The sequence below is a fragment of the Bicyclus anynana genome, chromosome 13 (assembly GCF_947172395.1).
Source record: "Bicyclus anynana chromosome 13, ilBicAnyn1.1, whole genome shotgun sequence".
Taxonomy (NCBI): domain Eukaryota; kingdom Metazoa; phylum Arthropoda; class Insecta; order Lepidoptera; family Nymphalidae; genus Bicyclus; species Bicyclus anynana.
In genome coordinates this window covers 12094185-12119607 of record NC_069095.1, presented here as the reverse complement: position 1 = coordinate 12119607, position 25423 = coordinate 12094185, and the positions used below count along the sequence as shown (strand labels likewise).

Below are 25423 nucleotides of genomic sequence, written 5' to 3'. Positions count from 1 at the left end.
AATAAAATGCAAATTTGTGATGAATTTTAAACATTGTATCTGAAATTCTTGGTTAGCGCTTAATTGGTTATTTCAAGTTTCTCAATCTGCGGAAGTTTGAGTCTTTTTTGAGGTTAATATTGGTTTAGTTGTTCGTTAGCGAGTCCTTTGCTATTTTCTTGGGTCGATTATCTTCACAGTTTTGTATTTCTGTTTCGAGATACCATTAATGTTAACTGATTTTAAAGTAAGTCGGAGGCATCGTATAATTCAGCGGTTTTATATATATATATATATATATATATATATATATATATATATATATATATTCTTTACAAGTTAGAACTTGACTACAATCTCACCTAATGGTAAGTGATGAAGTGAGGAGGATGAAAATCCAGCATTGTACCGTAACGCTAAATCGCTTAGCGGTACGTCTTTGCCGGTAGGGTGGTAACTAGTCACGGCTGAAGCCTCCTATCAGCCAGACCTAGACCAATTAAGAAAACTTCAGTCGGCCCAGCCGGGGATCGAACCCAGGACCTCCGTCTTGTAAATCCACCGCGCATACCACTGCGCCACGGAGGCCGTCAAAATTTTTTTTGATTTTTTTGATTGGTCGATGTTCTGAAGTGAATGCTCAACTCAATCAGCACCTTATCGTTACTGTCTCTCAGAGTTAGCTTTAGCGTTCTATCTGCTATGTGCCTAGTGGGAGTTTTCAATATTTTCATACTGTTACTATCGCGATAACGTAAACGCGAATTTATATAGAATTGAAACAGTTGTGCAGTAGTGCCACTAGATGGCGCTGTTTCAATTCCTTAGAAATTCCCGTTTACGTTATCGCGATAGCAACAGTATCAAACTGCCACTAGGCCCTCTGTGGTCTCAAAGTCGGTCGTGAGACATTACTCCAAATGTGGACACAACTTCATCATCATCATTGTCAGCCGATGGACGTCCACTGCTGGACATAGGCCTCTTGCATGGACTTCCAAACAAAACGGTCTCGAGCCGCCAGCATCCATCGGCTCCCTGCAACCCGCTTAATGTCTTCGGTCCACCTAGTGGGGGTCGACCAACACGCTTTCCGGTGCGGAGTCGCCATTCCAGGACCTTGGGACCCCAACGTCCATCGGACAGTCGGAAGACACAATTTGCGTCTCACAAAAGTAAACAATATCATTATTAATACCCGGAAAATGTCATCGTTCTGCCAAAAAAGCGCCGCCAATATATCCTTAAGTACCCTCACCGTGTGCTATAAACAAAGACGTTAATATAAAAGGCACGCGGAGGAAGATACTGTATTACAATTTATAATCTGCCTCCCGCTGTCTCCGGCGATCTATTTCATGTTTTCTTTATGTATTAAATAAACGGGAAAATGTATAAGTTCATTTTCTTAAAAGAATTCCTTTGCCGGTAAGGGTCATCGCACATCGACTCAATGACGCAAAAAATGTGTGTGTCTTTGAAGTTGAAAGTTGAAACACTGAACGTATAATAACGAGTTTATTCTTACTTATTTTTAAATCAATAAAATAAAAATAATAAAAAAATGTTACAATAAAACAAAAAAATCATTATTTTCTTTGGTATATTAAAATTAATGAAGAAACAAAATTTTATTCAATTTTGTTCTAGTCATGTAAGAGTAAAGATCATATTTAAAGAAAATTATTCTATAAGAGAAACACCATAACTTAATAATTATTCTATAAGAAAAACACAATAATTAATTTCATATAATACCGTTTATATCTCAACACATATAGTTATATTTCACATATTAAACTTGAAAAAACGTATTGTGGAATATGGTTATATAATATGGTATGGTCGAATTGAGAAACCTCCTCTTTTTTTGAACTCGGTTAAAAAGGTAAATTTAACTTATACCTACTCGTACCGGTTATATATAATCACAAGATACTTCATATAATACATGTTATATGAAATATCTTGTGATTCATTCAGCCGTGGCCTTTTCGCCATACACTACGCCCAATGTGCGGCCAGCCTTACGGAAGCTCTTTGTACGAAAATTCTCAGAAAATATATTTTCTCTTACCTACATCTTACCTATAAAAGGCAGTCGAGTATGATTATAAGTTATATCATAGTTCCGACAAAGTAACAAGGTGTATTTCAAATACAAAAACCTCTTTGCCATAGCGACAAGAGTATATAAAAGACGCCCGCGACTTCGTCCGCGTGGAATTCAGTTTTTCCAAATTCCCGCAGGAACCACGGATTTTTCCGGGAAGTGTCTTATGTGTCAGTCCAAAATTGTATGGAGCCCAGGTCCAGTCATTACCCTAGCGGAAATAAAAGAAAATATTTCTTTTTTAACTATTTTTTTTTATTATAAAAATCTACGAATATACTTTAATTCTTTCGAAATAATATTCATTATCTCCCAAGAAATGCAACACTATTAAGGGAATGGCGGATTGATGACGTTTTCAATGCAGTAATCGGTTTGACGTTTGCTTTCAATTGTCATGTCATTGATGCTCTATGGGCGCCATCTTGATATAACTCAAAAACTTGGGTTTTAATTTTATTTATTTCTTTTTATTTAGTTACATTTATTCACTTTAATAAATTTTAATAAGATCCTTGTATTTTTAAAACTTTAATGATACGGTGTACAAGAGTGGACTTGAAATGGACCATCACCTTTCAACCAAATCGCTTCAGTAGCCGCAGCGCAAAAGACCGATACCTATAGCTAGTGTTCTATATAAAGGTGAGATGTAGGTGTATGTCTGTGTATCCCTCATCACATGTCACAGCAGCCGGTGGCGCGGAAAAAATGTATTTAAACCGCCTCCCGGCGATTCTCGTGATCGGACACGGAGCGACGATGTTTTTCACGTTTTTGCATATAGATGCATCGGACGGACATCGAGTTTTCATCCCATGATGTTAAATAAAATGCTGTTAGGCGTTTATTAAGTTGATACCGCCGTGTATGACACGGACGATCGTTTTAAACGATGTTTTTGGTGCATGTTTTAGTTGTGTGCTATTATGTTTGACACGTGTATTTTAATTTATTAACGGAATTCGTAATTTGTTTGTATGTTTAATATAAATGTTCCCTCACATTTTATAACATGACATAATGTATTGTGTAAGGTTGTTTTCTAAGAGTGTAATAGAGGCCGAGAACCGTGGTAGTTCAGTTATTAAATAAAACGTGCAAGCAGTGCAGGAAAAACATCGTGTGGAAACTTGCATAACTGAGAATTTTCTTAATTCTCTACATGTGTGAAGTCTGCCAGAGAGGTTAGGCACTAGTCCACCACGCTGACCCAATGTGGATATTGGGCCAGCGTGGTGGACTAGTGCCTAACCTCTCATTCTGAGACTCGTGCTCAACAGTGAGCCGAATATGGGTTGTTAATGAGAGGTTGCAAGTATTCGATAACTACAACTTATGCCGTATTTACTTATGCAACCTAACACCAGTATATTGACAAAATTCTTTATTTCACAAATTTCATGGTAGCCATGGATTTTCCGGTATAAAAATTATACATACTACTGTACAAATGTGGTTAAAATTTTAAATGGAAATAAATTATACCCTGGGCTGTTAAAACACAAACAGACTACTTTTTCACGAAAAAATGAAATTTCCTCGCGGGATTTGAGAAAAACGGAATTTCACGCAAACTGGGAGTTTCTGGCGTCCGTTAGTTAGGTTTAGAAAAAACAAACTTATGGAAAACTAACAATTTTCGCAATTTACGGAATGTCATATATCATTCTATATTTTGGTATACGAAAACGGAATTCTCCAATAATATTGAAGCAACCCGTACAAAGTTTAATGAACATTTCCGATTTCGATTTGAGCGCAGTCATAAAGGCTAAAGGCAACCGCGGTAGGCTTTAATAACCGGATTGATTATGTGCCCGCTACGGTCCAAGCGGGAATTATGGACGAATTCAATACTACCCACAAACCAAACTAAATTTATATTATTTTATTTATTTATACTTCATTGCACAAAACAAAAACAATAAAAAATAACAAAAGAAAACATAGATAACCAGTAAGTGCAAAGGCGGTCTTATTGCTTATAGCAATATCTACCAATCTTTGGATAAAGGAATTAACGTAATTAAATTCGGGATAGTGCAACAAAAAAAAATATATATAGTATATTTATGTATACTACATGTATAAATATAAAATATACATAAATTTCAACTGTAATTTTTATCTCACATATTATTTCTTTAAATGTTACATTTACATTTATTTTATATACTTTACTTACTTTTACTTTACTTTTTTATTGTTAGATACAAGTGACTGCTCTTTTAAAGTCATAATCAGAACAATCATATCTTATCATATAAATGCGAAAGGTATTCATCATGAAATCTCGAAAAACGCTGTACAAAGCTGAAATTCGGCAGGAAGGTAGTTTTGTGATAGGGCCAGATTAAAGAGGTCTAAGAGCGGACGAAGTCGCGGGCTTCCGCTAGTGACCAATATTTCGAATATGCAATAATATTATTTTTTTTATAATTGATTCTACTTTTTGTATGAAGGTAAAAGCCTTCAATAAATACAATTCAAGCTTTATTAGTCGTCGTCGTCATCGTCATCAACCCATATTCGGCTCACTGCTGAGCTCGAGTCTCCTCTCAGAATGAGGGGGGTAAGGCCAATAGTCCACCACGCTGGCCCAATGCGGATTGGCAGACTTCACAAACGCAGAGAATTAAGATAATTCTCTGGAGTGCAGGTTTCCTCACGATGTTTTCCTTCACCGATTGAGACACATGATATTTAATTTCTTAAAATGCACACAACAGGAAAGTTGGAGGTGCATGCCCCGGACCGGATTCGAACCCACACCCTCCGGAATCGGAGGCAGAGGTCATATCCACTGGGCTATCACGGCTCTTAGCTTTATTAGTATTCGACCAATTCTGCCCAACCACGTTTGAGCAAACTACTTTCGTGCATACTATTCCCGGGTTATTGGAACTCTGCACACGTTCGGAACTTGGCCAGTAACATAGGGGTTTCAATTTTCGTGTTTAATTACACGTAGCATCGGTTTCAAATACAGTGTAAAGCAAGTAATGCTGCAGTTTATCGTACAAATATTTTGATATTAATTATATCCGATTTAAATTAATTAATATTTATGCTTTAAATTTTGTATCTCTCATGATTGCGTAAAAAACTTAATTATTATTAATTTTCTCTACCTACTGTATGATATTATCCACAAAGGGTTGTCAGGCACCGGATGACATTTGTTACATAGAATCTGAATTTCGTATAAGTCAACTAACAACTACCAAAGTTAGTGAATTAGCTTGCCTGTATAGTCTTTGGCACCTATTCTAATGAGGATGATGACTAGGTTTGAATATATTGATTTTTATGATACATTCGGATAAATAAGGTCAATGTTAACTGATTTATATAAAGCCGTGATAGCCCAGTGGATATGACCTCTGCCTCTGATTCCGGAGGGTGTGGGTTCGAATCCGGTCGGGGCATGCACCTCCAATTTTTCAGTTGTGTGCATTTTAATAAATTAAATATCACGTGTCTCAATCGGTGAAGGAAAACATCGTGAGGAAACCTGCATACCAGAGAATTATCTTAATTCTCTGCGTGTGTGAAGTCTGCCAATTCGCATTGGGCCAGCGTGGTGGACTATTGGCCTAACCCCTCTCATTCTGAGAGGAGACTCGAGCTCAGCAGTGAGCCGAATATGGGTTGATGACGTAACTGATTTATACATAAAAAGCAAAGATTGTCTGAATATTTGCAAAATAAATAAGATTATAAAATTTCAAAATGTATTAATTTTTTTTTATCGTAATTAGATGAAAATTCATACAGTTTTAGCTTCCTTACATTAAATGTGACATTTTTCAATAAATGAACTATAAACATAAACGCACAAATAACAACGATATTAGTAATTTTGTTTGAACGTCCATACAAACCTAACGATCAGCGAGCCAACGACGTCACTAAATCGTGCCATTTTGTATGGAGCGATCCGCGGCAACGCCGCAAATCTGACCCTTTAAATCCCTGTAGCTCCGAAAGTATAAAAAGTAAAGTATAGAAAGTATGATCGCAGATAACCTGTTACTTTTACAAAATTGCTTTGCTATTAGTATACACTTAATTTATATACAATTAAAAAAACTGTTGTTATCATCCCTATTTATAGATATCAGTATAGACTCACCAAACTTAATATTTTCATTTTTCTCAACCCTTCGTGGATATCTCCGTTAATTGCAGAAACGTTAGATAGGTGTACACAAGCTAAAATAATTGTGTACACATATCTAACGTTTCTGCTTACTGTTTTACTTTACTTTCCTTTTTGTTGTAATGTATTTCTTTTTGTAATTAGTCCTAGTCCAACGGAAAGCATTAGAAAATCCTACCTGGTCTCCACGATACAGATCAATCTAGTGTGGAGACCACAGGCAATGTTATGGTTTTTTGTATCTATTTTTGGTCAATAAAGATTTTATTATTAATTTTATTATTATTATTATTTTGATGTTTATTTTAATAGGTTAAAATAATTAATAAAGACCAAATTAGTGAATACGCCAGACGGTAACAAGAAGGCGTTTTTTGTCAGATGGTAATGACAGAGACGGTTGTCCGCAGAGCTTGGAGGAGCGAGAGAAGCGGCACTCGGGGCACCGGGAGCAGCTGGCGCGCGAGCAGCGCTTCCTGCGGCGGCGACTGGCGCAGCTGCGGGCCGCGCGCAACGCACGCGCGCTGGCCGAGAGCGCGGTACACGCGCCCGCCACGCGCACCGACTCGCTGTCGTCGCTCGAGTCCTCGTCCGGCGTGTCCACGGCCGAGCGCTCGCCGTCCTCCGTCTCCGAGAGTGGTGAGTGCTACTGCTCGCCTCTATACAGATTTGGATGTAGCCTTTTTTTTTTTTTTCTTCCTCAGGAGGGGAAATCCTCATGGACACCCTAAAGTGTAGTACCGGACTCCTACCGGCTAAAAAAAACCCCTCCTGTCGCCCTGTTAGCCGTGTACCCGCCTTTCAACCTATAACACGGTAACATTTTTGTCTGTCTTAAGTTCTTGTTATTTTCCTCGTCTTTCCTCCTTTTCCTTAATAATATCCTCAAGGAAATTACTGATCACATTCCAATTTTTATCAGATTCCAGCATTTTAGATATCAAATTTTGTACACTAATGTCGCCCACCTTTGCAGAAACTTCTCGTCTTTCATGTTCTCACTTTACGCAGTGGAAGATGGTGTGCATCGCATCATCTACATTCTTACAGTACATGCATGTGGCATCTGCTCTTTAACCAATACCTGCAAGATAGCACATAAAAACGCCAACGCATTTGGATGTAGCCTGGTGGACCTCACCATGCCTAGCCATGTGATTTCCCGTTATGCGAGGGTCCCTCGGTGTAGGTTCCCGCTGGATTTATTCCATCCAGCCGAGCTCTCTCCAGAAGCTTAGCAGGCCGCCCAGGTCGCCGATAGCCTCATGGAGTGTCGCTGAGGAACCAATGTAGGTTGCTCGTTGTTCCGTTACGCCTCTGCAACTGAGCATAACGTGTAGCGGTGTCTCGTTTTCCTCCATGCAGGCTCTGCACAGAAGACTGTCGGTCATACCTAGAATTGAAAGGTGTTTGTTTAGTGACCTGTTACTAGGCCAACTACTGTTCTCAACTTATCTCGTGTGAGATGCATAAGTTTCTTTGCACCACGGCTACTCACTGCACCCTCACGTGGCATGCGTCGGCCAAAGGACCAGAATATCCACTGTTACAAATGCTGGTGAATGTAATGCAAATTGTATGCGCTCACAATATGTCTAGAATCTAGATCAACAGCTTCTAGTTTCACTAGACTATATCTCGGCTTGTATTCGGATCAAGGCGGTCACCCATCCATTTACAATTCTTCGCTACCGTTGCTTTATCAGCGCAATTGTTTAGACAACTAAACCCTTCCCCCCTAAGCCGCGTATTGTCTGGGTATTGTTTGCACCGTGAATAGTATTCCGGGGCATAATGAACGGGGCCCAAATGGCCCCGATTGTTCTGTCGGCTTAGCGACTTGCCGACGGTCACTTGCGCAAGCTAATTGGATAATAGTTTCGAGAATTACGCAATAATTATACAACGCATTGTGAGGTCAGCGTTTAGTTTAAACACTTATCATAGAATAAAGAGACGTAAAGTGACCAATGATAATTTTATACTATAGATTGGTTACGTCCCTACAAAATCATCGCAAAAAGTGATCCGAATAGTAGGCTTCAACACTGAGCGTGTATACATAGTTTTTACACTTCCTGAACATACAACTCGACATTGTAGACAATATGCATGATGACGAACTTTCACCTTTTATAAAATTACCAAGATCTGGACCTCAGATTCTCTAAGAACAACTCCTACGTTTGACGGCCTCGAGCATTCGTGGCTTCGTTATATACGCGGTGGATTTACAAGACGGAGTTCCTGGTTTCGATCACCGGCAAGACCGATTGAGGTTTTCTTAATCGGTCCAGGTCTGGCTGCTTACCACCCTACCGGCAAAGACGTACCGCTAAGCGATGTAACGTTCCGGTACGATGTCGTATAGAAACCGAATTAAATGTGGATTTTCAACCAACACCTAACAAGTTAGTCCGCTTCCATCTTAGGTTGCATCATCACTTACAGGTGAAACTGCAGTCAAGGGCTAAAATAAAAAAAAGCATTATGCTCAGAATATGTTATCAAAAGCCGTAACTGCGAACTAGGCCTTATCCTTAGTGCATACTGTGACAACCAATAAGTGAGTCTGCAATAATTGCCGTAAATTATGTATTTCTTTATATTTTATTGTAAGATTTTATTGTTACCTGTTGGTGTTCTGTTTTAAATAAATAATAAATAAATAAAAATAAACAAAATTGGAATGCAATAGCTACCGACCTTTGTATAAAGAAACTTTCACTATCCTGAAAATTACACTCGTGTTATACAGCCTTTATACAGCCTTTAATCCAAAGGGCGTCGGGCTTTTGTCGGAGGCTGTATTGTTGCCTTTTATTTATGCATTAACTTTCGCAATTTAACTGTCAGACGCACGGACAAACCGAAAAACTTCCTACGCTCTTATATTGGACACAGTAAATACGGTTCAGTGGGGGGTTGAAATAGTTGGCGGTAAACTGTTGAGATTAACTGCCGGTTGCGTTGGGCGTTGTAAAATTATCACCATGTAAAATTCATGTTTCTTTTTCCTCTATAATGTACATTTGATATGTCAATGAGTTGTGTTATCGCACTCTCAATAAAACTAGCACTTTAGAAACAGAATTATATTATTTAAACATTTAACCATATCAACATTACTTCACAGTATCCTTAGCCACTCATCACTACATTTAATTGACTTAATTATATATTTCGGATACACTATACACTATAGACTATAAACAACACTTTCACAACCTAACTTCTTTAGTTTAACTATGAAATACTTTTACTTGAACACGTATACTCGACGACAGTCGACACTCAACTAACTAAATTATCGGAGGTCCCGACCGTCTCCGTCGCGCCCTCCCACCATACTTCTTTTTATCAACATTCACTTTTGGCGGCAGCCAATCGCGACTCAGCGCTTTTGGCGGGAACCAATAGCGATACTGCAAGCTGTCAAGTGCACTAGACGGTGCTGCCAATTTGACTCAAGTGTTTTTAGTCTATATTAATCTTATTAATATTGTTATTTTACTTATACAATACATTTATATTTAATATTTTATAATTAACCTAATAATCTACTAATCAAAAACATGTAAATTAAAATGCGGCGGCGGCGTTGCAACGTGGCGACAACACTCGGCCGTCCTGGTGACGCATCCGTCCCTGGATAGCGTTTGTGTCTGGTGCAGTTGCTGAGAACAATACAACATATTAGAACGTCATATTCACAAATTCTTTTGATGATCGCATAATTTCTGAGAGTGGCCCCCAATCTACTATTCCATCAACGGCCAGCAACCGGAGGTCCACTCCACCAAAACTTTTCAAACACTCAAATCAATTTAACAAAGGAAGTGGCCCCCAATCTACTATTCCATCAACGGCCAGCAACTAGAGGTCAACTTCACCAATACTTTTCAAAACACTGAAATAATTTAAGAACGGGATTAACGAAAATCTAATATTGTATACCTGAACCTTAGGCTTATTATAAACTGTTCCATCAACGGTCAGTTGTTAATATCATAGCTTCCCCTAGGCGATGCCTTTGGCCAACCCTAGTTGCATCTCGCTATAAATATTAACTTTTAATTGTAACGTATTTATTTTACACGGATAAATACCGTTACAAAGTGTCGTCCAAGTACAGGCATACAAGTTCGAAGCATAATGCACTAGACATTAAGAAGATAAGTGAAGATAAAACCCATGTTGAAAATATTAATCTATCAGAGCAAGTACAATTCAGCATCATCTGACAACACCAGTGGCCATCAAATATAACGCTGATACTATTAGATGGAAAGCAGTATTAACTATCGTATGGCAGGGAGTCAAACACAGATGGCAGTAGGGTTACTTCAATTCGGTAACCCGAATTTACAAAATGTTGCCTCCATCCAGCAACACACACTAATAAGGTTACTTCAATCCGGTAACCAAAATTCACAAAACGTTGCCTACATCCAGCAACTCACACTTATAAGGTTACTTCAATCCGGTAACCAAAATTCACAAAACGTTGCCTCCATCCAGCAACTCACACTTATAAGGGTACTTCAATCCGGTAACCAAAATTCACAAAACGTTGCCTACATCCAGCAACTCACACTTATAAGGTTACTTCAATCCGGTAACCAAAATTCACAAAACGTTGCCTCCATCCAGCAACTCACACTTATAAGGTTACTTCAATCCGATAACCAAAATTCACAAAACGTTGCCTCCATCCAACAACTCACACTTATAAGGTTACTTCAATCTGGTAACCAAAATTCACAAAACGTTGCCTCCATCCAGCAACTCACACTTATAAGGTTACTTCAATCCGGTAACCAAAATTCACAAAACGTTGCCTCCAACCAGCAACTCACACTTATAAGGTTACTTCAATCCGGTAACCGAAATTCACAAAACGTTGCCTCCATCCAGCAACTCACACTCATAAAGTTACTTCAATCCGATAACCACAATTCATAAAACGTTGCTTTCATACAGCGTCTCACACTCATAAGATTACTTCAATCCGGTAACCAAAACTCACAAAACGCTGCCTCCATCTAGCAACTCACACTCATGAGTCTACTTCAATACGGTAACCAAAATTCACAACGACTACCTGCTTCCTCAAGCCAATCTTTATCGCTCTCTAAGTGACTCACATACTACATCATACCAAACTTTAAATTAAACGTTCTCTAATATCTCAAGATAAAAGTCTACAAAGTTAAACAAACTGTTTGTCATTACTGAAATAACATACACAACGTTCATGGCTTTCACGGCAATTATAGACAGCTTTCACATTACTGACTATATCGTCATCACCTCTTAGCGAATTATACTTCACTTTACCCAAACTTTGTAACTCTAACAAGACCGACATACAACAATAGTCTTCTTCAAAGACTCAAGTCTTAGCTACACTGCAGCTAAGTCAGCTAGCCTATTGTTTCCTGAACCACTCTGAAGAAATTAATAGTAACGACAAACACTAAAACATGTCCTGTTACCATACAGCCATGGTGTGTGATCAATTTGTTTAAGTAACTCAAACAAATTCTAAGTAACATCTTCACATCTAACAAATGTATCTTAAAAACGGTTTACGAGAAATATTTTGTTACATAATTATTGAAACTCCTCAACACAGAAAATAAGTAACTAAACAACACTGAAATTTCTGTGCATTTAATTAATGCAAACCAAATATTTTAGACACATTGTGCACCCACACACACGTAACTCAACGCTGTGACTTAAATGATCAAACACTAATTGTCATCTCTGTGACAATATAAACACATCCCCGTGACCAATGTTTAGCAAATGAGTCAATAAAAATTACTTTAATTGTTCCGAAACATCAGTTTCATTATCACACTTGGTAAATTACAGTTTTCATTTCAAATCAAAACTAAATAAACGCAACATCGAAATTGATTTTCACAATGTCATGAAACTAATACTTATCTACATTCTATGTCACTTGTTCTCTATTCTAGTCAATGATTATTTTTGGCTCAAAAACCTTCAATGTGAAAAGCTTTAACTCTTTGCTACGCACTAATCACAATCTCTAATATGTTAGCATACTAGAGAAGCTGAACAAGCCGCAAAGTTAAGCCTATCTGACATGTTACTTAAACGCCGTCAAACTTAAATTAAAATTTTACTTTACCAAATGAAAAGTTTTGTATTGTCAAATTCGAACGAAATATTAAACAATCCCATACAAGAAACAGGATTTGTTAAGCCGTACATAAATTATACACTAGAGGTCACTACCACATTTGTCCCATCGGTCACGCAAAATTAGTCTACTTACAGTAGACCCAAGTAACACCAAGTTGCCAAAGTATACTACTACTGAATTAAACGAGATGTAAGAGACACAATCTAACTTCGTAATGCCGTACGCCACGCAACTCAATATTTATCCTGAATTTATCGATAACGAACACCGATCTGGCATACTATCGCACACCGTTCAAACCATCGCGATTTTAAATTAAAATTACTCTACTCGCAAACGACGAATTACTTGTCAAATAACATTTGCACACGTTAACTGATCAACACGTTCATCATTTCTTCTATACTAAGCCAATAAGATCACCTTTGCACGATTATACTCCGATATTAAATGAATTAAAATTTCAACCCTAGTTACACGCGTTTAGGCATACAAGTAATAAAACACTTTGATTACAGACATCACATTAACTCAACGACGCTGTCTGCTATTAAATTGTCAAAATCATTTTACGGTTTTAAGACCAACTTAGTTACCACAAGAAAAACCGGTAAGAATTGACTGAAGGTAGTTGCAATTAAAATTATTTTCATCAAATTTCAAAATAAGTCGCAATTAAATTAACACGAAATCTATACAGCAACATGTCATAATATTAAAACGCAAAGTTTCAACGAGAATACCGTGTAACACAATTTCTAAACTGTTTCCGTCAATACTTAGAACTTGATAGAAAATCACGATTTACACACTATTAACATTCGAATTTACCAATATCGTAATGTAAAACTCATTGGTTTACTTTAAACTTAAAATCACGATTCACACACTATTATCATTCGAATTTAATAATACCATAATGTAAAACTCATTGGTTTACTTTAAACTTAAAATCACGATTCACACACTATTATCATTCGAATTTAATAATACCGTAATGTAAAACTCATTGGTTTACTTTAAACTTAAAATCACGATTCACACACTATTATCATTCGAATTTAATAATACCGTAATGTAAAACTCATTGGTTTACTTTAAACTTAAAATCACGATTCACACACTATTATCATTCGAATTTAATAATACCGTAATGTAAAACTCATTGGTTTACTTTAAACTTAAAATCACGATTCACACACTATTATCATTCGAATTTAATAATACCGTAATGTAAAACTCATTGGTTTACTTTAAACTTAAAATCACGATTCACACACTATTATCATTCGAATTTACCAATATCGTAATGTAAAACTCATCGGCGTACTATACTCAATTAATTTGTTACCCTCTTTTTTATGAAAAGTGCTCTCTCATACTAGAATAACAAAGAAATGAAAAACATTTGGCCTGATTTAGGGTAGTTTTAAACTACGTCATTATCTTTGTTCACTATGCGGGCACAAGTTCTTTATACCACTTCTGATGTTATCGCACTCTCAATAAAACTAGCACTTTAGAAACAGAATTATATTATTTAAACATTTAACCATATCAACATTACTTCACAGTATCCTTAGCCACTCATCACTACATTTAATTGACTTAATTATATATTTCGGATACACTATACACTATAAACAACACTTTCACAACCTAACTTCTTTAGTTTAACTATGAAATACTTTTACTTGAACACGTATACTCGACGACAGTCGACACTCAACTAACTAAATTATCGGAGGTCCCGACCGTCTCCGTCGCGCCCTCCCACCATACTTCTTTTTATCAACATTCACTTTTGGCGGCAGCCAATCGCGACTCAGCGCTTTTGGCGGGAACCAATAGCGATACTGCAAGCTGTCAAGTGCACTAGACGGTGCTGCCAATTTGACTCAAGTGTTTTTAGTCTATATTAATCTTATTAATATTGTTATTTTACTTATACAATACATTTATATTTAATATTTTATAATTAACCTAATAATCTACTAATCAAAAACATGTAAATTAAAATGCGGCGGCGGCGTTGCAACGTGGCGACAACAGTTGATTGAACTGCTGGCCTATTTTGGTTTTTATTAACAAACCATCAAAATAAAAACAAAATTAATTGACAAAATGTCATCCACATACTATGATACAAATTACAAATGTCATCCGGTACTTACGGTGTATATCTTATAGTATGTAGATGACACTATATTGTCCATTCTGTTCTGATGAGTCACGACACGTCACGTCAGACAAATATAAATCCGGCTTTATGTGTATAATCAGCAGGTTATACACATAACGCTTGGTCTCTTAAACCAAACGGACTTGATTGACTATAACACCCTCTTTCACATCAAGGTTTAATAACCATAATTTGCCACCGCACGAAAATTCAAAATCTCCGATATAAAAAGTGTATCAAAACCAAAGAGCACTCCGCTCCCCATGCAATTGATATGCAAATATTTCTTTTTACACCCGCATCCGCGCTGTCGTCGCTCAAAATGCTTAAATACAATGCAATAACCCCCACCCTTGTGATTCGTTTTTTTGAAAACGAAATCTCTCATCTTTTAACAGTTTCAGCCGCCGGTGGTGTTATGAAAATTATATTAATAACCCTCAGGAACACTTGCATTTCCAAATGAATTTTTAGTTTTTTATTTTGACAATTCGATTTCATTTTATTTACAACTAGCGGATGCCCGCGACTTCGTCCGACCTTAGACCTCTTTAAAGCCTTTCTTTCCAGCCCTTACAGTAGTATTCATGTAAAAATGGAGTAACTTCTCCCGTTTTCCCAACATTTCCCTATTATTCATTCGTATCTAAACCTAGTCATCATCCCCATTCATAATATTTTTTTGTATTTTATACTTATATTGTTAAAAATTAAAAAAAAAGAAGTAATAAATAAATGAGAGACGAAAAAAAATCGGTAGTTTATTTCACTTTGTAAACTGTATTAAAATAAATAAATATACAAAGAAATATTTATTTTTTTTGTTTTATTCCGCGGAAAATCCACAAGGCGAATTGATTTACGATAGCGTAGAATCAATCTCTCCTAAAAATACAGAAGTAGTATCGAAGTAAATAAAAAAGAGCTTTTGGCTTGATAGAATTCATCGCTGTTTTTGCTCAAAATAAATGAATCATTCATTAGTAAATCAATTAAATAGTTAAATGTAAACTCTCGCATTTATAACATTCGGCAGTAATTTGTTTACACATTTGTTACGTAACGTAATACGCGAACGGAACCTCCGCCCACAAGCCGCAAATGTAAACAAAGCTAATATTCGTTACAATAATTAATTTAACTAGTAACCGGAGTACGGAAAATTTCAAAATCGATAATTATCCACAAATAGATTATAACGCAGTTATACGCTAACTGCATTTTGGGGTAGTAATTACATTTTCCGTCGCGCTAACCAAGTTACGAACCGATCGCGCAAATAGACGCCCAAAAACGGTCGAATCAATCGTTATATCGAGTTACGCGACATAACTGTCTCGTTACTCGTGTATGTAGCCGATACAGTTAGGGAACCAGAGGTCCTGGGTTTGAATTCTGGGTCGGGTTACGAAATAAAGAGAGAAAGAGAGCACGTAAAGCCTGTACCAAACTCCAGGGTGACCATTTTTACTTAAGGTCTTTTTAAATGTCTTGGAACCTAGGTTGTCCTGTATCAAAATTATTTGGGGGGGCCAGTAAAGGGTAAAAATTTCTCAAAAAGGAAACAAATATGCTTGCTTAAAATAAATATGAAAGTAACCTCAGGATGTTTCCAATACCCAGGAACAAAGATTTTTTTTTTATTTTTGTCATTCTTGAAGTGAAAGTCTTTATGCAGATTATGGATTACATTTTACTTAATTGTGCTTTTACACGTAAGGGGCCCCTGTAATCCGGGACCCCGTATCACTAATACGGCCCTGGAACCTAATATTTTTACTAAAAATTTTCATTAAGAAAGAATAGTATTATTAAGAAAAAGTATTTCAAGGAACCCAGACCTTGTGATCGGTAACCACATAGGCTAACGACAGAACTACAGAGGCAGTTCCAATTTACCTTTAAAGGTTTGTCCTACACTTTCTATAAAAGGGCAATCTAAGTAAAAGCTTTAAACGTACGCTTTCCTCATTTTCCTCGCTCGTCGCACATAGGCCCAACAATCACGGTTACTTAATAACCTTGTATGTTCGTATGTGTACACGTCACTGGCAATCTGTTTGTGAATAAAAGAAGCAAAGGAAGCGTCTAATTTGGTATATTTCGCGAAAGGGCCATAAAGGGAAATTGAGTTTTCCATTTTATGAACATAACTTATTATATAGGAAAAATCGTTGATATTTAACATCCAAAGATGTACAGCCTGCACGACTGCTACTTCTTCTGTCGATTTTGAAACGCGAAAACTAGAAACTTTAAGAGTTCCATCTACTCTTGAACATTTTTGCGTCGAATCACTTTTCAATTGAACTTTGTCCAGGTTTCTTTTAGTTAACGGATACTTGAGAGGTCCGAAAAAGTGAAACGTGACCTGGGCCTGTAGCCATATACAGGCACGTCGTTTCTTTCTACAATCGCAAAAACTTCAAACAAATAAACCTTCTTGCAGTCAGGTAAAAAATATATTAGAATGACACTTGTTATCTACGAGTTGTTAAGGTCCAGGTGAATCTATCGGATCTATAATTCCCATACATTCGCGATGTAACGCCACATTCTATTTACTATTAATTTGACCATATATGTCCAACTGGCAAGACGCCATTCTGGTCTAATCATGCACTCTGCTCCCTTATGTAGTCAACATCCCTTAAACGCATACAACGTTTTGATTCATCTACTCTTTCTGTTTTCCCTAAGAACTACAACATAAGTAGGTATCTAAGTCAAGACTAATAAACACCCTTCTAAGCACGCCATCTTCGCTTATCAGGCGTGAGTAGAAGCGCTAATTCTTATAGCATTTAAAAATATATCCATTCTTAGGTTTCATATATCATTGTCAAAAATATAACGAAAGTATGCCTCCGTCTACAACAAACAAACGTGTGTTTTACGACGCGTTAAAGGTTTTTATTGTAGGTATAAATCACGAGTCGAAAGCGAGTCGCGAAAGGCGCCTGTGCCTCGCCAATTAACCTAAAAGCGTTGAGTCGGTCGTTCTTCAAAGTCTTTAGCTTAAAAGCGAAAATTGTCTTCGAAATAGAGGCTTTAGAACAAAAATTATTACAAATTCAGCCTGTTGGGTTAATATAAAGACTGCTTTGTTAACTGTTTCGTTGGTGCAGTTATTAGCCTATGCGGCAACGGATCCTGAGCTCCTAGGTTCGAATTCTGGGTCAAGCTTTGAGGTTAGTTACATACTATCGGATGTGGGAATATAGGAATTATTTAGCCTGTGTTACTCACTGATAGCCGTGGTAGCCCAGTGGATATGACCTCTGCATCCGATTCCGGATGTTGTGGGTTCGAACCCGGTCCGGTGCATGCACCTCCAACTTTTCAGTTGTGTGCATTTTAAGAAATTAAATGTCACATGTCTCAAACGGTGAAAGGAAAAACATCGTGAGGAAACCTGCATACCAGAGAATTTTCTTAACTCTCTGAGTGTGTGAAGCCTGCCAATCCGCATTGGGCCAGCGTGGTGGACTATTTGCCTAACCCCTCTAATTCTGAGAGAAGACTCGAGCTCAGCAGTGAGGCGAATATAGGTTGATTATGATGATAATGATGATAGATTTTGACATGCTCTTTGCGAATCCATCTTTGCTACCGCCGCCATATTGAAAAAATGGCGCCTCAACAGTTTCACCGCACTGTAACTGATTAACAATGCAATTACCAACGGGAGCGAAAAATCCCTGTTCTGCTTTTAGCGATACAGTGTTCACGAAAAGCATAAAGATTATCCCGCTTATATATTGCGGTGGGTGTTGATAAGCCTTCCGTGTTTCGCTGTTATCAGGGAAGTTGGGGGGAAGCCTAAAGGGGGGGTGTTCTAATTACTTCGCCACTATCAAAGTTTAATTAACGCGTAGAGTTGGGTTGCTACAGATACAGTGTTGAGGTTACGGCGCACTCTTCGGTAGCTTCTGCCCCTGCATTCTGTAAAGTCAGGGCCCGATCTGAGCGATATTTACGAAAATATCGCTTTGTTATCGTTGGATTATTATAGACTCTGATAGAAAAGACATCCTTTACGATACGTTAACCGTTTCGCACCGATACAGCAATACTCTCTGGCGGAACCAAAAAACACGTAGTAGTACTATCCCCGACCGTGGCGTGCTCGTGGCGTTCGAGCCGTCCACATCTCTTGTTGTGTAATTCTTTATGGGTTACTTTGGATAGGCGGGAAGAGTGACTTGAGTAAAAAAGGGGAGTGTTGGTTAACAGTCAAAGGATCCTTTAACCCTACACACATCGTTCACAAGTGCTTGACTTCACTCAAGGTCATTCTCTGCCATTCTAGGGTTTTATTTTGGTTACAGTTTGATTTGTTATTTAAGTTGTCCTGACAAATATTGTGAATCATAAACTTCGTTCGACATTAGTTTTCTTATTTTTGTAATCACTTTTGAGTCTGCTAAAACTTAAAAGAGTTAAGTTTTAGCAGTATAAATAGTAATAGTATTTAATTTTCTATGAAAAAAAAAGTGACAAAGCGGAGTCTGCTAAAAAGAGACATAGTTCTCTATATAGATACACTACATATGCAAAGTAAAGTTCGATACATGCTGTTTTGTTTAGAAAGGTAACCTAACTATTTCTATGTGGCTACCTACGTATGAAAGCTATTTAAAAAAGGTCAAAGTTCTTAAGTTTTGCGATGAGCCAGCACTTTGCATAATATCCATTTTTAGGCGCAAAATTTCGCTGATAAAAGCCGTAAACTGTGCATCTTCAAAAAAAATGGAAATAAGGACGTAAAAGTATATGTACCTTGCTTCATTTTTTTTATGAGTACGTAGTTCAAGTATCTAATACATATTTAAGACTCATAGAGTTGATTTCATTTTATATTTAGTTTTTAAACCCCGATACAAAGTAAACAAGTCCCAATTTAGCTTTGGATCACGAAGTTCTGGATTCAAGTCTTGGGTCAGCTGTGAAATATCTAGCTTTTCTTTTCTTAGTAAGAATTTTCGAGTTGGGATGTTGATGGTGATACATCTCAAATCTCGGACAGTGAGGTAAGCCATTAGTTCCGGAGCAAAGTCGAATATTTACATCCCTTAAGCCGTACTGAAAAAGCGTGGTGGGTCTAAGCCGTTATACCCTCTATTAAAAAGATGGAGTCTTTTTTTAGTTTTATTTTCTTTACAAGTTAGCCCTTGACAACAATCTCACCTGATGGTAAGTGATGATGCAAGCGGGCTAACTTGTTAGGAGGAGGATGAAAATCCATACCCGTTTCGGTTTCTACACGGCATCGTACCGGAACGCTAAATCGCTTGGCGGTACGTCTTTGTCGGTAGGGTGGTAACTAGCCACAGCCGAAGCCTCCCACCAGCCAGACCTGGACAAATTAAGAAAATCTCAACCTGCCCAGCCGGGGATCGAACCCAGGACCTCCGTCTTGTAAGTCCACCGCGCATACCACTGCGCCACGAAGGCCGTCAAAAAGTCTGGCCCTATAGTAGACAATCTAGGTTGATGATTACGATAGAGGTAGCATAACTCTCATCACATCTAATGGTAATTGTCAACCGTGGCCTTTAAAATACGGTGCACTGTTCAATTAAAATAGACCCCATAGACCCCGTAAGTAAGTTGTATCAAAATTACGGTTGTCTACGCAGGTACAATCTATACTAATATTATAAAGCTGAAGAGTTTGTGTGTTTGTTTGATTGAACGCGCTAATCTCAGGAACTACTGGTCCGATTTGAAAAATTCTTTCTGTGTTAGATAGTCCATTTATCGAGGAAGGCTATAGGCTATATATTATCCCTCTATTCCTACGGGAACGGGAACCACGCGGGTAAAACGACGCGGCGTCAGCTAGTTATAAATAAAAGTGTTAGATGTATGCTCCGTGGTTGCCAGAAACATTAATAGTACATGATATAAGTGTGGTATCCTACAAAAAAGGCAACCTTAAGGTTTAAAAGAGGTTTTAAGATTCAAATGCCAAGTAGCGCCTGTTATTATTCAAAACTTAATTATTATTATTACTGATTACTGACATCGATGGGAAATGAAAAAAATCAGAGTGTAATCTCGCTAAAATCCGAATCTCATGAGACATTTGACGCGTGAGGAGATTCAATTCCGTTGAAATTGGAAGGCAAATTAGATTCTATAGGTTACCCTTAGTACTGAAACGGAGGGTAGTGTAAAATATAATAAAAAGAACGTAGCTGATACGTTTGGTAATTTTCTCTTGCGGATTTTATTTTTGAACTACCCAACTGTATTCTGATAATCTTATTTTAAAATTAGAATTCTTCTTTTGAATTTAGCTGCGTTCCGTTTATCTGTATTCCAAATCTCTTGAAATCTAAATTAAACATTGTCCCTTGATTACCTTAGATTTTTTAGAAACTTAGATTTTTTATGTATTTAACATAACAAATCTATAGATTAATTTATGGAGTTTGTTGTTCTTTCACGCAAAAAGTACTGATTTAATATGACTGTGCAAGTGAATGGGTTAGGGCTTTTAGCTACTTTTTATCCAGAAAATTCTTTTTTATTTATAAATTCTCTGCATGAATGCAGGTTTCCTTAGGATGTTTTGCCTTCACCGTTTGAGACACGTGATATTTAATTTCTTGGAGGAGTTTTTTTCATGGACGATTTAAAAGTTGGAGGTGCATTCCCCGAACCGGATTCGAACCCACACCTTCCGGAATCGGAGGCGGAGACCATATCCACTGGGCTATCACTGCTCTGATTAATATTTAATTTAGCATTTCTAGAAATTAAATGTTTTGAATATTAGTTATATTATCATAGTACATAATGATATCGTTTCAAACAAATAAACTAATTTTTATCCTGGACTACCAAATCTTAATCACCATTTTCCTTTAACGGTTGCGTAATAATGGATCCTTTTATATAGATATGAATCTTCTCGATAGATAGGTCATTGTTTCGACAGGCTAATAAATCTTGGGATCTGCCATTTGGTGAAAGTATGCCAGAGGGCAGACGATATTTGGCCCATATAAATCTAAAAGATCTACTATCTTAGAACGACCTACGACTCCTACAGAGTATATCTCATCAAAATATATGTTCAGTGTTGTTTATTGAAGCTATATCTAATACCTATTTATCATATATCTTTCCATCTATATCTATAGTAATATTATAAAGAATAGTTTGTGATGTTGTAGAGATTAATCTCTGGATCTACCAAACCGATTTTGAAAATTCTTTTACCAATGGGAAGCCACGTTATTTGTGAGTGTCATAGGCTATATTTTATCCCCGTCTTCTCACGGGATCGGGAACTACGCTGGTGAAACCACGTGGTGGTGTTACAACTCAGTTACTTATTTTCTATTAATTGAGACTTACTGTATAGTTGTATACACATGTGTAAATATGATCTTAAAGTGAAAAGTGCGCGAGGGACGTTTCACACAAAAACGTATAGATTAAACAAGTTGCACTTCGTTTTTTTTTTCTTTATTTAAAGAGATTTTTCGCTGATCGAATGTGCCTTTCTGTTTTAACTTCAATTTATACTTAATTAACACTAACTCAGCTATATAAATTCTTATTCATAGAACAGTAATAATTTATGAAATCTTTATACCGGTAACCGTACTCGTATATGAAAATCGTTTCCAATAGTGATTGTGAGTTCACGGAGGACATCAAAGCACAAAGCATAAATAAATTATATACAATAGAAATGTTTTTGTTTTGCATGTCAACTCTCAACCGCGCCGCTCTTTGCGAGTAGCAGATAACATCCTAATTTATTACCATCTGGATTAATTATCGCCAATACTAATGGTGGATAACAATTTGATTCGCACCTAGATAATTTGCGCGACGGAAAACATATAAATAACAGAGTTTCGGGAGATTAAGTGGAAGTGGGTGACACACACACAGACAGGGGTCCCGGGGACGTGACGTCACTAGGAAGCCCGGGATTTATGGGACGGAGCCGTGAAAAATGTAAGGGCTCGATCGGACGGAGCATAAATCTATACGAGTAACTCTTCGGTTGATTTCTTTATTGGTATCAATTATTTTGTGGTTGTTTAACATTTATATAGACTGTGGTCAAAGTTGTCTTGTTGGTCCAGTTGTTATCCTATGTGGGATTCAGTCATGAAGGCCAGGGTTCGAGTCCTGGGTTGGGTAATTAAGTTTCACTTTCTTCCGCGTAAATAAGCACGTGGTGGTGTTTGCTTGAAAGAGTCGAATTTATATAAATAAAAATATGAAGAACAATGTAAATATTTCGGAACATATTTTTTCAATTTATAAATATGAAGGATATGACGTCATAAATAAAAATTAAATGATAAGAATCCTTCCATCTTAAGATTATATTTCATCTAATAAAAGGGAGGCAAAATTCCGAAATATTTAAACCTGAGAATATCTAAAATTATATCGAGCTCGACACTCCATTGCGTAGAAATCCTAAATTATCGAGATGAGATTTATAGGGTCTTCCCCGAGTCAGGTGACGTCGCCCCGACCGGCTGCGGGGGACTAACCACACTTAAACGTTAAGTTGCTAGAATATAACTATATCTCCGACGCCGGGAGCTTTTGCGTTTAGATACACTTTTGTTTTTTTTATTCATAAACTAGCAGACGCCCCAGGACTTTGCCCCCGTGGAACCCTTCTAACTTCAATGAACTAACTTTCATACAAAGTTCTGCTTCTTTAAGACACTTATTGCAAATTACATACTTAAACCATCCTCATGAACCACTAAGTATGGGTGAAAACCGCTGAAACTTAGAGTTTTTTTGAGTTTATCGCGAACAGATAGACAGACGCAACGGAGGATAAGCTGCCTGGGAGATTTTTATCAAAAACGCTGCCGGCAATTTTTTACTCTAAAAAAAACTTCACGCAAAATGCGGTAAATGGAAAGCTGAAGGATGATTTCAGTGATTTCCACGCGGGTAGCAGTTGTGGGTGTAGTGTAAATTAATGATAACACGAATCAAATAAATCAAATAAAATCATTATTAATGCTACATGTATTGATCTTAAAATTATTGAATTACCTAGACATTCAACTTATATGTATAGCATGAAAATTTTCTTTTACATATTGCTTAAAACAAAACGAGAATACGAAAGTATGCGTCTAAGTGTGAACAATGCCCAAAGTTGTGCCATAAATAATTCACACTCGTCCATAAATATTTTACATCCCGACTAAAAGGTAGACGCCGGCAGCATCGCCAATTCAATTTGTTCGTGAGATTTAATTGAATAGAAAAACAATTGGACTCGCTGGCTATGAGGGAAACGGGTAGTAAATTGATAATGGTGACAGCTATCCTCTCGGCATCCGTAGCAGATGATTGGATTTTAGTTGCACTCCTGTTTCTAGAATATATGTACTAGAAACAGTATCCTTTTTCTAGAATATATTTACTTGAAACAACAGTGCAACTAATATATATTCCAATTGTGATATTATTAAGTTACTTTATAGCTTTTGTTACACTACCCTCCTTCCATTGTATCAATATCGAGGTTATTAAAAGTTGTTACTAACCAGCTGTTATTTTTACTGTTGCTTAATTAGTAGTTATACAAATTAACAACCAGATTGCCCTACAAATTGCATGGTACATTATCTCGTCCCGACTCTCTGAAATTTTCATTTCCTGGTAACTCAGTTAGCTACCAGAATCAAGAATTTTCGTAAATAAAAAAGTTGATCGTCTCATCGAGATGAAGCTACTTACGAAAAATTAGCTTGTTAGTAATCAGGTGTACAGGATCCCTGACTATTACGTTCGATAAATTTAATTGAATAGAAAAACAATAGAATTCGCTAACTATGAGGGAAACGGGTAGTAAATTGATTATGGTGACAGCTATCCTCTCGGCATCGGTAGAAGGTGATTTAGTTGCACTCCTATTTTAAGAAAAAAAGCGTGCAACTATATTCCAATTTTTATATCACTGGTATAACTATGTTAAAGTAAACGTTTTTCAACCCGCTAAAGCGCAGCTTAAGTGTCTATTGTTCAACATAGTTTCATACAAAAATAGCGATTCAAACTATGAGGTGAAAAATAATTTAAATATATAGAAATCGTTTATTAGACATACAACTTGTCACACGAGATTTTTTTATGAGACTAGCTGACGCCGCGCGGTTTCACCCGCGTAGTTCCATTTCCTGTGGGAATCTATACTTATAATGAAACTGGTCGAATTCTATACATTTATTCGCCATATGAGATTTTACTTATACCATTTGTAACAAACGTTACCGTGGCATAACGGACGCCAGCGCCATCTAGAATCTATACTTATAGTGCGAATTCTGTACATCTTGTACATTCTGTACATTATTTGGAGTTTCACATTATATGACCCAGGTATTCGAGCTTCCTCCTTTGGACTTGTTATAATGTCAGTGATGGTAATAATACAAGCGCGAACGCCCTGACCCCACTCGATAGTCAAACGGAGAACAGTTTGACCCATTTACCCGTCGGCCCGTGAGCGTCTTGTCCGAGATGCATAAATTTCATCTTCAGATGCAGCAAACAACCACTCGACACCCGAAATAAAAGTCCATCTAGTTGGTGAGATTGTAGGGTAATCTTTGGATATACTGATTCGATTTTTAAAAATTATTTTACCGATAGAAAGCTACGTGATTTGTGAGTTTTTTTTTTTTATTCTTTACAAGTTAGCCCTTGACTTCAATCTCAACTGATGGTAAGTAATGATGCAGTCTAAGATGGAAGCGGGCTAACTTGTTAGGAGGAGGATGAAAATCTACA

The 25423-nt window shown here is 37.1% G+C and overlaps 1 protein-coding gene across 2 annotated transcripts in view; it reads left to right on the top strand.

The window, feature by feature from the left end:
- The window catches only part of LOC112049412 (max dimerization protein 1-like), a 365006-nt gene that overhangs the window by 328914 nt on the left and 10669 nt on the right, over positions 1 to 25423 (top strand). For both annotated transcript variants that reach the window (XM_052885199.1, XM_052885198.1), the window contains exon 5: positions 6668 to 6896. In XM_052885199.1, the coding sequence (XP_052741159.1) occupies positions 6668 to 6896 (229 nt within the window). The remainder of the gene's footprint in view (positions 1 to 6667; positions 6897 to 25423) is intronic.